The sequence below is a fragment of the Anomaloglossus baeobatrachus genome, chromosome 12 (genome assembly GCF_048569485.1).
Source record: "Anomaloglossus baeobatrachus isolate aAnoBae1 chromosome 12, aAnoBae1.hap1, whole genome shotgun sequence".
NCBI lineage: Eukaryota > Metazoa > Chordata > Amphibia > Anura > Aromobatidae > Anomaloglossus > Anomaloglossus baeobatrachus.
This window is the reverse complement of record NC_134364.1, coordinates 13,444,701-13,459,800: the sequence shown is the minus strand read 5'-3', so window position 1 is coordinate 13,459,800 and position 15,100 is coordinate 13,444,701. Positions and strand designations below refer to the sequence as shown.

Here is a 15,100-nt window from a genome sequence, read left to right as displayed (position 1 = left end):
GCCTCCCGGCCCCGCTCTGGGCCCCTATCTCCCGGCCCCGCTCTGGGCCCCTATCTCCCGGCCCCGCTCTGGGCCCCTACCTCTCGACCCCGCTCTGGGCCCCTACCTCTCGACCCCGCTCTGGGCCCCTACCTCCTGACCCCGCTCTGGGCCCCTACCTCCTGACCCCGCTCTGGGCCCCTACCTCCTGACCCCGCTCTGGGCCCCTACCTCCTGACCCCGCTCTGGGCCCCTACCTCCTGACCCCGCTCTGGGCCCCTACCTCCTGACCCCGCTCTGGGCCCCTATCTCCTGACCCCGCTCTGGGCCCCTGTCTCCTGACCCCGCTCTGGGCCCCTATCTCCTGACCCCGCTCTGGGCCCCTATCTCCTGACCCTGCTCTGGGCCCCTACCTCCTGACCACGCTCTGGGCCCCTACCTCCTGACCCCGCTCTGGGCCCCTATCTCCTGACCCCGCTCTGGGCCCCTGTCTCCTGACCCCGCTCTGGGCCCCTATCTCCTGACCCCGCTCTGGGCCCCTATCTCCTGACCCCGCTCTGGGCCCCTATCTCCTGACCCCGCTCTGGGCCCCTACCTCCTGACCACGCTCTGGGCCCCTACCTCCTGACCCCGCTCTGGGCCCCTATGTCTTGGCCCCGCTCTGGGCCACTACCTCCTAGCCCCGCTCTGGGCCCCTACCTCCTGACCCTGCTCTGGGCCACTACCTCCTGACCCCGCTCTGGGCCCCTATCTCCTGGCCCCACTCTGGGCCCCTGCCTCCTGGCCCCGCTCTGGGCCCTTACCTCCTGGTCCCGCTCTGGGCCCCTGCCTCCTGGCCCCGCTCTGGGCCCCTGCCTCCCGGCCCCGCTCTGGGCCCCTACCTCCCGACCCCGCTCTGGGCCCCTACTTCCTGACCCCGCTCTGGGCCCCTATCTCCTGGCCCCGCTCTGGGCCACTACCTCCTAGCCCCGCTCTGGGCCCCTACCTCCTGACCCCACTCTGGGCCACTACCTCCTGACCCCGCTCTGGGCCCCTACCTCCTGACCCCACTCTGGGCCACTACCTCCTGGCCCCGCTCTGGGCCCCTGCCTCCTGACCCCGCTCTGGGCCCCTACCTCCTGACCCCACTCTGGGCCCCTACCTCCTGGTCCCGCTCTGGGCCCCTGCCTCCTGGTCCCGCTCTGGGCCCCTGCCTCCTGGCCCCGCTCTGGTCTCCTACCTCCTGGCCCCGCTCTGGGCCCCTGCCTCCTGGCTCTCGCTCTGGACCCCTGCCTCCCGGCCCCGCTCTGGGCCACTACCTCCTAGCCCCGCTCTGGGCCCCTACCTCCTGACCCCGCTCTGGGCCACTACCTCCTAACCCCGCTCTGGGCACCTATCTCCTGGCCCCACTCTGGGCCCCTGCCTCCTGGCCCCACTCTGGGCCCCTGCCTCTTGGCTCTCGCTCTGGATCCCTGCCTCCTGGCCCTGCTCTGGTCTCCTACCTCCTGGCCCCGCTCTGGACCCATGCCTCCCAGCCCCGCTCTGGGCCCCTACCTCCTGACCCTGCTCTGGGCCACTACCTCCTGACCCCGCTCTGGGCCCCTATCTCCTGGCCCCACTCTGGGTCCCTATCTCCTGACCCCGCTCTGGGCCCTTACCTCCTGGTCCCGCTCTGGGCCCCTGCCTCCTGGCCCCGCTCTGGGCCCCTGCCTCCCGGCCCCGCTCTGGGCCCCTATCTCCCGGCCCCGCTCTGGTCCCCTGCCTCCTGGCCCCGCTCTGGTCTCCTACCTCCTGGCCCCACTCTGGGCCCCTACCTCCCGGCCTCGCTCTGGGCCCCTGCCTCCCGACCCCGCTCTGGTCCCCTACCTCCTGGCCCCGCTTTGGGCCACTACCTCCTGGCTCTCGCTCTGGGCCCTTGCCTCCTGGCCCCGCTCTGGGCCCCTGCCTCCTGGCCCCGCTCTGGGCCCCTGCCTCCTGGCTCTCGCTCTGGGCCCCTGCCTCCCGGCCCCGCTCTGGGCCCCTGCCTCCCGGCCCCGCTCTGGGCCCCTGCCTCCTGGCTCTCGCTCTGGGCCCCTGCCTCCTGGCTCTCGCTCTGGGCCCCTGCCTCCCGGCCCCGCTCTGGGCCCCTGCCTCCTGGCCCCGCCCTGGGCCCCTGCCTCCTGGCTCTCGCTCTGGGCCCCTGCCTCCCGGCCCCGCTCTGGGCCCCTGCCTTCCGGCCCCGCTGTGGGCCCCTGCCTCCCGGCCCCGCTCTGGGCCCCTGCCTCCCGGCCCCGTTCTGGGCCCCTGCCTCCGGACCCCGCTTTGGGCCCCTGCCTCCTGGCTCTCGCTTTGGGCCCCTGCCTCCTGGCCCCGCTGTGGGCCCCTGCCTCCCGGCCCCGCTCTGGGCCCCTGCCTCCCGGCCCCGTTCTGGGCCCCTGCCTCCGGACCCCGTTTTGGGCCCCTGCCTCCCGGCTCCGCTCTGGGCCCCTGCCTCCTGGCCCCGCTCTGGGCCCCTGTCTCCGGACCCCGCTTTGGGCCCCTGCCTCCTGGCTCTCGCTCTGGGCCCCTGTCTCCGGACCCCGCTTTGGGCCCCTGCCTCCCGGCCCCGCTCTGGGCCCCTGCCTCCCGGCCCCGCTCTGGGCCCCTGCCTCCCGGCCCCGCTCTGGGCCCCTGCCTCCGGACCCCGCTCTGGGCCCCTGCCTCCGGACCCCGCTCTGGGCCCCTGCCTCCCGGCCCCGCTCTGGGCCCCTGCCTCCCGGCCCCGCTCTGGGCCCCTGCCTCCGGACCCCGCTTTGGGCCCCTGCCTCCTGGCTCTCGCTCTGGGCCCCTACCTCCAGGCTCCGCTTTGGGCCCCTACCTCTTGGACCCACTCTGGGTCTCGTTGTCCTGTAGTGCCGGAGGCTCTCGTTATGGACTGATTATTGTGAACAGGAGGGTTTGATCATCTTTGCTCTTATTAATTATAGAACATTGTACAGGTTCTGGAGCCTCCTGGAACATCCCTTTAATATATCGTTCCTCGGGGTGTTACTCATTAACCCCTCGCCTGTCCTAACTCTTTATTCGGAGGGTCAGGTCGTCATGACTTCTTCGTGGATCAGATAAGGTGGCAATGCGTCCGGGGATATAAGCCTCGGTCGCTGAGGTTCCCCGTATGACTGAGGCCGGCGGCGCGGACACAACGGTGAGATCTCCGGGGTTATGTTACTTTGTAAATATTTTGGACTAAATAATGATTAGTTTTATAAAATAAAAAATGTTGTTAAAGGGACTCAAATGTCTTCAGGGTCCTGGATGTGGCAAATGTCTTCAGGGTCCTGGATGTGGCAAATGTCTTCAGGGTCCTGGATGTGGCAAATGTCTTCAGGGTCCTGGATGTGGCAAATGTCTTCAGGGTCCTGGATGTGGCAAATGTCTTCAGGGTCCTGGATGTGGCAAATGTCTTCAGGGTCCTGGATGTGGCAAATGTCTTCAGGGTCCTGGATGTGGCAAATGTCTTCAGGGTCCTGGATATGTCCGGCCTCATCTGGGATGATGTCTCCTTGCTTTCTAGCATAGACCCATGACCCGAGACCACAATCCAAGCATCTAACCTTGCAGTCACCATTGTTGTGTATTTCAGACGCAAGATGCAGCTGCTTCTTCTCCTCTTGTTTTCCGTCTCCTTCACCATCACTTCCCAACATGGCAGACTGACGGAGGATGACAGCTTATCCAAGGCCAGCATGGAATTTGCCATTTCACTTTACAAAATTGTGTCTTCCAAGACGGCCAAAGCCCCCCCCAACACGGTCATCTCCCCCCTGAGCATCTACACCAGCCTGGCCATGTTGGCTCTTGGGGCAAGATCCTCCACTCGCCAGCAGATTCTGGAGGCCATGTTTCTCAATGCCACCCAAACCAAGAAGACCCTGAAGGACGACTTTAAGAACTTCCTCGCAAAAATGAGATCAGAAAAAGGAGACGCGCAGTTCAGACTTTCCAACTGGCTCTTCCTGGGGAAATCCAAAACCCCTCAAACCCAATACCAGCAGGAATTGGCCAACTATTACAACGCCACCGTCCAGAGCGTCGACTTCAAAGACCCCGAGACGGCAGCGGAAAGCATCAACGAGCAAGTCAGCTGCCGGACAGACGGCAAAATAGAAGATCTGGTGGAAGACCTGGACACACGGACAGTGATGGTTCTGCTGGACTATGCCAGCTTTGTGGGTGAGTCACAGAGGGGTTCCCGCCACCGATCATGTGCCATTCATAATACTGGGGTCTTCATATGTAGCACAGGGGCTCGTCACCCCCAGAAACCAGGGTATAACGGCTTACATCACTGGTGATGTCACCGCTGCGTCCCTCATGGATGCACACTGGTGACGTCACCGCTGTATCCCTCATGGATACACACAGGTGATGTCACCGCTGCGTCCCTCATGGATGCACACTGGTGATGTCACCGCTGTATCCCTCATGGATGCACACTGGTGATGTCACCGCTGTATCCCTCATGGATGCACACTGGTGACGTCACCGCTGCTTCCCTCATGGATGCACACTGGTGATGTCACCGCTGCTTCCCTCATGGATGCACACTGGTGATGTCACCGCTGCTTCCCTCATGGATGCACACTGGTGATGTCACCGCTGCTTCCCTCATGGAGGCACACTGGTGATGTCACCGCTGTATCCCTCATGGATACACACAGGTGATGTCACCGCTGCTTCCCTCATGGATGCACACTGGTGACGTCACCGCTGTATCCCTCATGGATGCACACTGGTGATGTCACCGCTGCTTCCCTCATGGATGCACACTGGTGATGTCACCGCTGCTTCCCTCATGGATGCACACAGGTGATGTCACCGCTGCGTCCCTCATGGAGGCACACTGGTGATGTCACGGCTGCTTCCCTCATGGATATACACTGGTGATGTCACCGCTGCTTCCCTCATGGATGCACACTGGTGATGTCACCGCTGCTTCCCTCATGGATGCACACTGGTGATGTCACGGCTGCTTCCCTCATGGATGCACACTGGTGATGTCACCGCTGCTTCCCTCATGGATGCACACTGGTGACGTCACCACTGCTTCCCTCATGGATGCACACTGGTGATGTCACCGCTGCTTCCCTCATGGATGCACACTGGTGATGTCACCGCTGCTTCCCTCATGGATATACACTGGTGATGTCACCGCTGCTTTCCTCATGGATATACACTGGTGAATTGATGTCACCGCTGCGTCCCTCATGGATATACACTGGTGATGTCACCGCTGCGTCCCTCATGGATGCACACTGGTGATGTCACCGCTGCTTCCCTCATGGATGCACACTGGTGATGTCACCGCTGCGTCCCTCATGGATGCACACTGGTGATGTCACCGCTGCTTCCCTCATGGAGGCACACTGGTGATGTCACCGCTGCGTCCCTCATGGATGCACACTGGTGATGTCACCGCTGCTTCCCTCATGGATGCACACTGGTGATGTCACCGCTGCTTCCCTCATGGATGCACACTGGTGATGTCACCGCTGCGTCCCTCATGGATGCACACTGGTGACGTCACCACTGCTTCCCTCATGGATGCACACTGGTGACGTCACCGCTGCTTCCCTCATGGATGTACACTGGTGATGTCACCGCTGCATCCCTCATGGAGGCACACTGGTGATGTCACCGCTGCTTCCCTCATGGATGCACACTGATGATGTCACCGCTGCTTCCCTCATGGAGGCACACTGGTGATGTCACCGCTGCTTCCCTCATGGATGCACACTGGTGACGTCACCGCTGCGTCCCTCATGGAGGCACACTGGTGATGTCACCGCTGCTTCCCTCATGGATATACACTGGTGATGTCACCGCTGCTTCCCTCATGGATGCACACTGGTGACGTCACCGCTGCTTCCCTCATGGATGCACACTGGTGATGTCACCGCTGCTTCCCTCATGGAGGCACACTGGTAATGTCACCGCTGCGTCCCTCATGGATGCACACTGGTGATGTCACCGCTGCTTCCCTCATGGATGCACACTGGTGATGTCACCGCTGCGTCCCTCATGGATGCACACTGGTGATGTCACCGCTGCGTCCCTCATGGATGCACACTGGTGATGTCACCGCTGCTTCCCTCATGGATGCACACAGGTGATGTCACCGCTGCTTCCCTCATGGATGCACACTGGTGATGTCACCGCTGCTTCCCTCATGGATGCACACTGGTGATGTCACCGCTGCTTCCCTCATGGATGCACACTGGTAATGTCACCGCTGCTTCCCTCATGGAGGCACACTGGTGATGTCACCGCTGCTTCCCTCATGGAGGCACACTGGTGATGTCACCGCTGCTTCCCTCATGGATGCACACTGGTGATGTCACCGCTGCTTCCCTCATGGATATACACTGGTGATGTCACCGCTGCTTCCCTCATGGATATACACTGGTGATGTCACGGCTGCTTCCCTCATGGATGCACACTGGTGATGTCACCGCTGCTTCCCTCATGGATATACACTGGTGATGTCACAGCTGCTTCCCTCATGGATATACACTGGTGATGTCACCGCTGCTTCCCTCATGGATGCACACTGATGATGTCACCGCTGCTTCCCTCATGGATGCACACAGGTGATGTCACCGCTGCTTCCCTCATGGATATACACTGGTGATGTCACCGCTGCTTCCCTCATGGATGCACACTGATGATGTCACCGCTGCTTCCCTCATGGATGCACACAGGTGATGTCACCGCTGCTTCCCTCATGGATATACACTGGTGACGTCACCGCTGCTTCCCTCATGGATATACACTGGTGATGTCACAGCTGCTTCCCTCATGGATGCACACTGATGATGTCACCGCTGCTTCCCTCATGGATGCACACAGGTGATGTCACCGCTGCTTCCCTCATGGATATACACTGGTGATGTCACCGCTGCTTCCCTCATGGATGCACACAGGTGATGTCACCGCTGCTTCCCTCATGGATGCACACAGGTGATGTCACCGCTGCTTCCCTCATGGATATACACTGGTGATGTCACCGCTGCTTCCCTCATGGATGCACACTGGTGATGTCACCGCTGCTTCCCTCATGGATGCACACTGATGATGTCACCGCTGCTTCCCTCATGGATGCACACAGGTGATGTCACCGCTGCTTCCCTCATGGATATACACTGGTGATGTCACCGCTGCTTCCCTCATGGATATACACTGGTGATGTCACAGCTGCTTCCCTCATGGATGCACACTGATGATGTCACCGCTGCTTCCCTCATGGATGCACACAGGTGATGTCACCGCTGCTTCCCTCATGGATATACACTGGTGATGTCACCGCTGCTTCCCTCATGGATGCACACTGGTGATGTCACCGCTGCTTCCCTCATGGAGGCACACTGGTAATGTCACCGCTGCGTCCCTCATGGATGCACACTGGTGATGTCACGGCTGCTTCCCTCATGGATGCACACTGATGATGTCACCGCTGCTTCCCTCATGGATATACACTGGTGATGTCACAGCTGCTTCCCTCATGGATATACACTGGTGATGTCACCGCTGCTTCCCTCATGGATGCACACTGATGATGTCACCGCTGCTTCCCTCATGGATGCACACAGGTGATGTCACCGCTGCTTCCCTCATGGATATACACTGGTGATGTCACCGCTGCTTCCCTCATGGATGCACACTGATGATGTCACCGCTGCTTCCCTCATGGATGCACACAGGTGATGTCACCGCTGCTTCCCTCATGGATATACACTGGTGACGTCACCGCTGCTTCCCTCATGGATATACACTGGTGATGTCACAGCTGCTTCCCTCATGGATGCACACTGATGATGTCACCGCTGCTTCCCTCATGGATGCACACAGGTGATGTCACCGCTGCTTCCCTCATGGATATACACTGGTGATGTCACCGCTGCTTCCCTCATGGATGCACACAGGTGATGTCACCGCTGCTTCCCTCATGGATGCACACAGGTGATGTCACCGCTGCTTCCCTCATGGATATACACTGGTGATGTCACCGCTGCTTCCCTCATGGATGCACACTGGTGATGTCACCGCTGCTTCCCTCATGGATGCACACTGGTGATGTCACCGCTGCTTCCCTCATGGATGCACACTGGTGATGTCACCGCTGCGTCCCTCATGGATGCACACTGGTGATGTCACCGCTGCGTCCCTCATGGATATACACTGGTGATGTCACCGCTGCTTCCCTCATGGATGCACACAGGTGATGTCACCGCTGCTTCCCTCATGGATGCACACTGGTGATGTCACCGCTGCTTCCCTCATGGATGCACACTGATGATGTCACCGCTGCTTCCCTCATGGATGCACACAGGTGATGTCACCGCTGCTTCCCTCATGGATATACACTGGTGATGTCACCGCTGCTTCCCTCATGGATATACACTGGTGATGTCACAGCTGCTTCCCTCATGGATGCACACTGATGATGTCACCGCTGCTTCCCTCATGGATGCACACAGGTGATGTCACCGCTGCTTCCCTCATGGATATACACTGGTGATGTCACCGCTGCTTCCCTCATGGATGCACACTGGTGATGTCACCGCTGCTTTCCTCATGGATATACACTGGTGATGTCACAGCTGCTTCCCTCATGGATGCACACTGATGATGTCACCGCTGCTTCCCTCATGGATGCACACTGGTGATGTCACCGCTGCTTCCCTCATGGATGCACACTGGTGATGTCACCGCTGCTTCCCTCATGGAGGCACACTGGTGATCTCACCGCTGCTTCCCTCATGGATGCACACTGGTGATGTCACCGCTGCTTCCCTCATGGATGCACACTGGTGACGTCACCGCTGCTTCCCTCATGGATATACACTGGTGATGTCACCGCTGCTTCCCTCATGGATATACACTGGTGATGTCACCGCTGCTTCCCTCATGGATGCACACTGATGATGTCACCGCTGCTTCCCTCATGGAGGCACACTGGTGATGTCACCGCTGCGTCCCTCATGGATATACACTGGTGATGTCACCGCTGAGTCCCTCATGGATATACACTGGTGATGTCACCGCTGCTTCCCTCATGGATGCACACTGGTGATGTCACCGCTGCTTCCCTCATGGATGCACACTGGTGATGTCACAGCTGCTTCCCTCATGGATGCACACTGGTGACGTCACCGCTGCTTCCTTCATGGATGCACACTGGTGATGTCACCGCTGCTTCCCTCATGGAGGCACACTGGTGATGTCACCGCTGCTTCCTTCATGGATGCACACTGGTGATGTCACCGCTGCGTCCCTCATGGATGCACACTGGTAATGTCACCACTGCTTCCCTCATGGAGGCACACTGGTGATGTCACCGCTGCGTCCCTCATGGATGCACACTGGTGATGTCATCGATGCTTCCCTCATGGAGGCACACTGGTGATGTCACCGCTGCTTCCCTCATGGAGGCACACTGGTGATGTCACCGCTGCTTCCCTCATGGATATACACTGGTGATGTCACCGCTGCTTCCCTCATGGATATACACTGGTGATGTCACAGCTGCTTCCCTCATGGATGCACACTGATGATGTCACCGCTGCTTCCCTCATGGATGCACACAGGTGATGTCACCGCTGCTTCCCTCATGGATATACACTGGTGATGTCACCGCTGCTTCCCTCATGGATGCACACTGGTGATGTCACCGCTGCTTTCCTCATGGATATACACTGGTGATGTCACAGCTGCTTCCCTCATGGATGCACACTGATGATGTCACCGCTGCTTCCCTCATGGATGCACACTGGTGATGTCACCGCTGCTTCCCTCATGGATGCACACTGGTGATGTCACCGCTGCTTCCCTCATGGAGGCACACTGGTGATCTCACCGCTGCTTCCCTCATGGATGCACACTGGTGATGTCACCGCTGCTTCCCTCATGGATGCACACTGGTGACGTCACCGCTGCTTCCCTCATGGATATACACTGGTGATGTCACCGCTGCTTCCCTCATGGATATACACTGGTGATGTCACCGCTGCTTCCCTCATGGATGCACACTGATGATGTCACCGCTGCTTCCCTCATGGAGGCACACTGGTGATGTCACCGCTGCGTCCCTCATGGATATACACTGGTGATGTCACCGCTGAGTCCCTCATGGATATACACTGGTGATGTCACCGCTGCTTCCCTCATGGATGCACACTGGTGATGTCACCGCTGCTTCCCTCATGGATGCACACTGGTGATGTCACAGCTGCTTCCCTCATGGATGCACACTGGTGACGTCACCGCTGCTTCCTTCATGGATGCACACTGGTGATGTCACCGCTGCTTCCCTCATGGAGGCACACTGGTGATGTCACCGCTGCTTCCTTCATGGATGCACACTGGTGATGTCACCGCTGCGTCCCTCATGGATGCACACTGGTAATGTCACCACTGCTTCCCTCATGGAGGCACACTGGTGATGTCACCGCTGCGTCCCTCATGGATGCACACTGGTGATGTCATCGATGCTTCCCTCATGGAGGCACACTGGTGATGTCACCGCTGCTTCCCTCATGGAGGCACACTGGTGATGTCACGGCTGCTTCCCTCATGGAGGCACACTGGTTATGTCACCGCTGCTTCCCTCATGGAGGCACACTGGTGATGTCACCGCTGCTTCCCTCATGGAGGCACACTGGTGATGTCACTGCTGCTTCCCTCATGGAGGCACACTGGTGATGTCACCGCTGCTTCCCTCATGGATGCACACTGGTGATGTCACCGCTGCTTCCCTCATGGATATACACTGGTGATGTCACCGCTGCTTCCCTCATGGATGCACACTGGTGATGTCACCGCTGCTTCCCTCATGGATGCACACTGGTGATGTCACCGCTGCTTCCCTCATGGAGGCACACTGGTGATGTCACCGCTGCTTCCCTCATGGAGGCACACTGGTGATGTCACCGCTGCTTCCCTCATGGAGGCACACTGGTGATGTCACCGCTGCTTCCCTCATGGAGGCACACTGGTGATGTCACCGCTGCTTCCCTCATGGAGGCACACTGGTGATGTCACCGCTGCTTCCCTCATGGAGGCACACAGGTGATGTCACCGCTGCTTCCCTCATGGATGCACACTGGTGATGTCACCGCTGCTTTCCTCATGGATGCACACTGGTGATGTCACTGCTGCTTCCCTCATGGATGCACACTGGTGACATCACCGCTGCTTCCCTCATGGATATACACTGGTGATGTCACCGCTGCTTCCCTCATGAATATACACTGATGATGTCACCGCTGCTTTCCTCATGGATATACACTGGTGATGTCACCGCTGCTTCCCTCATGAATATACACTGATGATGTCACCGCTGCTTTCCTCATGGATATACACTGGTGATGTCACCGCTGCTTCCCTCATGGATGCACACTGGTGACGTCACCGCTGCTTCCCTCATGGATATACACTGGTGACATCACCGCTGCTTTCCTCATGGATGCACACTGGTGATGTCACCGCTGCTTTCCTCATGGATGCACACTGGTGATGTCACCGCTGCTTCCCTCATGGATATACACTGGTGACATCACCGCTGCTTCCCTCATGGATGCACACTGGTGATGTCACCGCTGCTTTCCTCATGGATATACACTGGTGACATCACCGCTGCTTCCCTCATGGATATACACTGGTGATGTCACCGCTGCTTCCCTCATGAATATACACTGATGATGTCACCGCTGCTTTCCTCATGGATATACACTGGTGATGTCACCGCTGCTTCCCTCATGGATGCACACTGGTGACGTCACCGCTGCTTCCCTCATGAATATACACTGATGATGTCACCGCTGCTTTCCTCATGGATATACACTGGTGATGTCACCGCTGCTTCCCTCATGGATGCACACTGGTGACGTCACCGCTGCTTCCCTCATGGATATACACTGGTGACATCACCGCTGCTTTCCTCATGGATGCACACTGGTGATGTCACCGCTGCTTTCCTCATGGATGCACACTGGTGATGTCACCGCTGCTTCCCTCATGGATATACACTGGTGACATCACCGCTGCTTTCCTCATGGATACACACTGGTGATGTCACTGCTGCTTCCCTCATGGATATACACTGGTGACATCACCGCTGCTTTCCTCATGGATGCACACTGGTGACGTCACCGCTGCTTCCCTCATGGATATACACTGGTGACATCACCGCTGCTTTCCTCATGGATACACATTGGTGATGTCACTGCTGCTTCCCTCATGGATATACACTGGTGACGTCACCGCTGCTTCCCTCATGGATGCACACTGGTGATGTCACCGCTGCTTCCCTCATGGATACACACTGGTGATGTCACCGCTGCTTCCCTCATGGAGGCACACTGGTGATGTCACCGCTGCTTCCCTCATGGATATACACTGGTGACATCACCGCTGCTTTCCTCATGGATGCACACTGGTGATGTCACCGCTGCTTCCCTCATGGATGCACACTGGTGATGTCACCGCTGCTTCCCTCATGGATACACACTGGTGATGTCACCGCTGCTTCCCTCATGGATGCACACTGGTGATGTCACCGCTGCTTCCCTCATGGATATACACTGGTGACATCACCGCTGCTTTCCTCATGGATGCACACTGGTGATGTCACCGCTGCTTCCCTCATGGATGCACACTGGTGATGTCACCGCTGCTTCCCTCATGGATGCACACTGGTGATGTCACCGCTGCTTCCCTCATGGATACACACTGGTGATGTCACCGCTGCTTCCCTCATGGATGCACACTGGTGATGTCACCGCTGCTTCCCTCATGGATGCACACTGGTGACGTCACCGCTGCTTCCCTCATGGATGCACACTGGTAATGTCACCGCTGCGTCCCTCATGGATGCACACTGGTGATGTCACCGCTGCGTCCCCTCATGGATGCACACTGGTGATGTCACCGCTGCTTCCCTCATGGAGGCACACTGGTGATGTCACAGCTGCTTCCCTCATGGAGGCACACTGGTGAGGTCACCGCTGCTTCCCTCATGGATGCACACTGGTGATGTCACCGCTGCTTCCCTCATGGATGCACACTGGTGATGTCACCGCTGCTTCCCTCATGGATGCACACTGGTGACGTCACCGCTGCTTCCCTCATGGATATACACTGGTGATGTCACCGCTGCTTCCCTCATGGAGGCACACTGGTGATGTCACGGCTGCTTCCCTCATGGATATACACTGGTGATGTCACCGCTGCTTTCCTCATGGAGGCACACTGGTGATGTCACTGCTGCTTCCCTCATGGATATACACTGGTGATGTCACCGCTGCTTCCCTCATGGATATACACTGGTGATGTCACCGCTGCGTCCCTCATGGATATACACTGATGTCACAGCTGCGTCCCTCATGGATATACACTGGTGATGTCACCGCTGCTTCCCTCATGGATATACACTGGTGATGTCACCGCTGCGTCCCTCATGGATATACACTGGTGATGTCACCGCTGCTTCCCTCATGGATGCACACTGGTGATGTCACAGCTGCGTCCCCTCATGGATATACACTGATGTCACAGCTGCGTCCCTCATGGATGCACACTGGTGATGTCACCGCTGCTTCCCTCATGGATGCACACTGGTGATGTCACAGCTGCGTCCCTCATGGATATACACTGATGTCACAGCTGCGTCCCTCATGGAGGCACACTGGTGATGTCACCACTGCTTGCCCTATGGATATACACTGGTGATGTCACCGCTGCTTGCCCTATGGATATACACTGGTGATGTCACCGCTGCTTACCCTATGGATATACACTGGTGATGTCACCGCTGCTTACCCTATGGATATACACTGGTGATGTCACCGCTGCTTGCCCTATGGATATACACTGGTGATGTCACCGCTGCTTGCCCTATGGATATACACTGGTGATGTCACCGCTGCTTGCCCTATGGATATACACTGGTGATGTCACCGCTGCTTGCCCTATGGATATACACTGGTGATGTCACCGCTGCTTGCCCTATGGATATACACTGGTGATGTCACCGCTGCTTCCCTCATGGATGCACACTGGTGATGTCACCGCTGCTTGCCCTATGGATATAGACTGGTGATGTCACCGCTGCTTGCCCTATGGATATACACTGGTGATGTCACCGCTGCTTCCCTCATGGATGTACACTGGTGATGTCACCGCTGCTTGCCCTATGGATATACACTGGTGATGTCACGGCTGCTTCCCTCATGGATATACACTGGTGATGTCACCGCTGTGGCCCTCATGGATATACACTGATGATGTCACCGCTGCGTCCCTCATGGATATACACTGGTGATGTCACCGCTGCTTCCCTCATGGATATACACTGGTGACATCACCGCTGCTTTCCTCATGGATGCACACTGGTGATGTCACCGCTGCTTCCCTCATGGATGCACACTGGTGATGTCACCGCTGCTTCCCTCATGGATGCACACTGGTGATGTCACCGCTGCTTCCCTCATGGATGCACACTGGTGATGTCACCGCTGCTTCCCTCATGGATACACACTGGTGATGTCACCGCTGCTTCCCTCATGGATGCACACTGGTGATGTCACCGCTGCTTGCCCTATGGATATACACTGGTGATGTCACCGCTGTGGCCCTCATGGATATACACTGATGATGTCACCGCTGCGTCCCTCATGGATATACACTGGTGATGTCACCGCTGCTTCCCTCATGGATATACACTGGTGACATCACCGCTGCTTTCCTCATGGATGCACACTGGTGATGTCACCGCTGCTTCCCTCATGGATGCACACTGGTGATGTCACCGCTGCTTCCCTCATGGATGCACACTGGTGATGTCACCGCTGCTTCCCTCATGGATGCACACTGGTGATGTCACCGCTGCTTCCCTCATGGATACACACTGGTGATGTCACCGCTGCTTCCCTCATGGATGCACACTGGTGATGTCACCGCTGCTTCCCTCATGGATGCACACTGGTGACGTCACCGCTGCTTCCCTCATGGATGCACACTGGTAATGTCACCGCTGCGTCCCTCATGGATGCACACTGGTGATGTCACCGCTGCGTCCCTCATGGATGCACACTGGTGATGTCACCGCTGCTTCCCTCATGGAGGC

General features: G+C 58.1%; 1 protein-coding gene across 1 annotated transcript in view; it reads left to right on the top strand.

Moving 5' to 3' along the window:
• Window positions 1-3,566: 3,566 nt before the first annotated feature.
• The window catches only part of LOC142258144 (uncharacterized), a 29,323-nt gene continuing 17,789 nt past the window's right edge, over window positions 3,567-15,100 (top strand). The window contains exon 1 of the mRNA XM_075330623.1: window positions 3,567-4,149. Coding sequence (XP_075186738.1) covers window positions 3,567-4,149 — 583 coding nt within the window. The remainder of the gene's footprint in view (window positions 4,150-15,100) is intronic.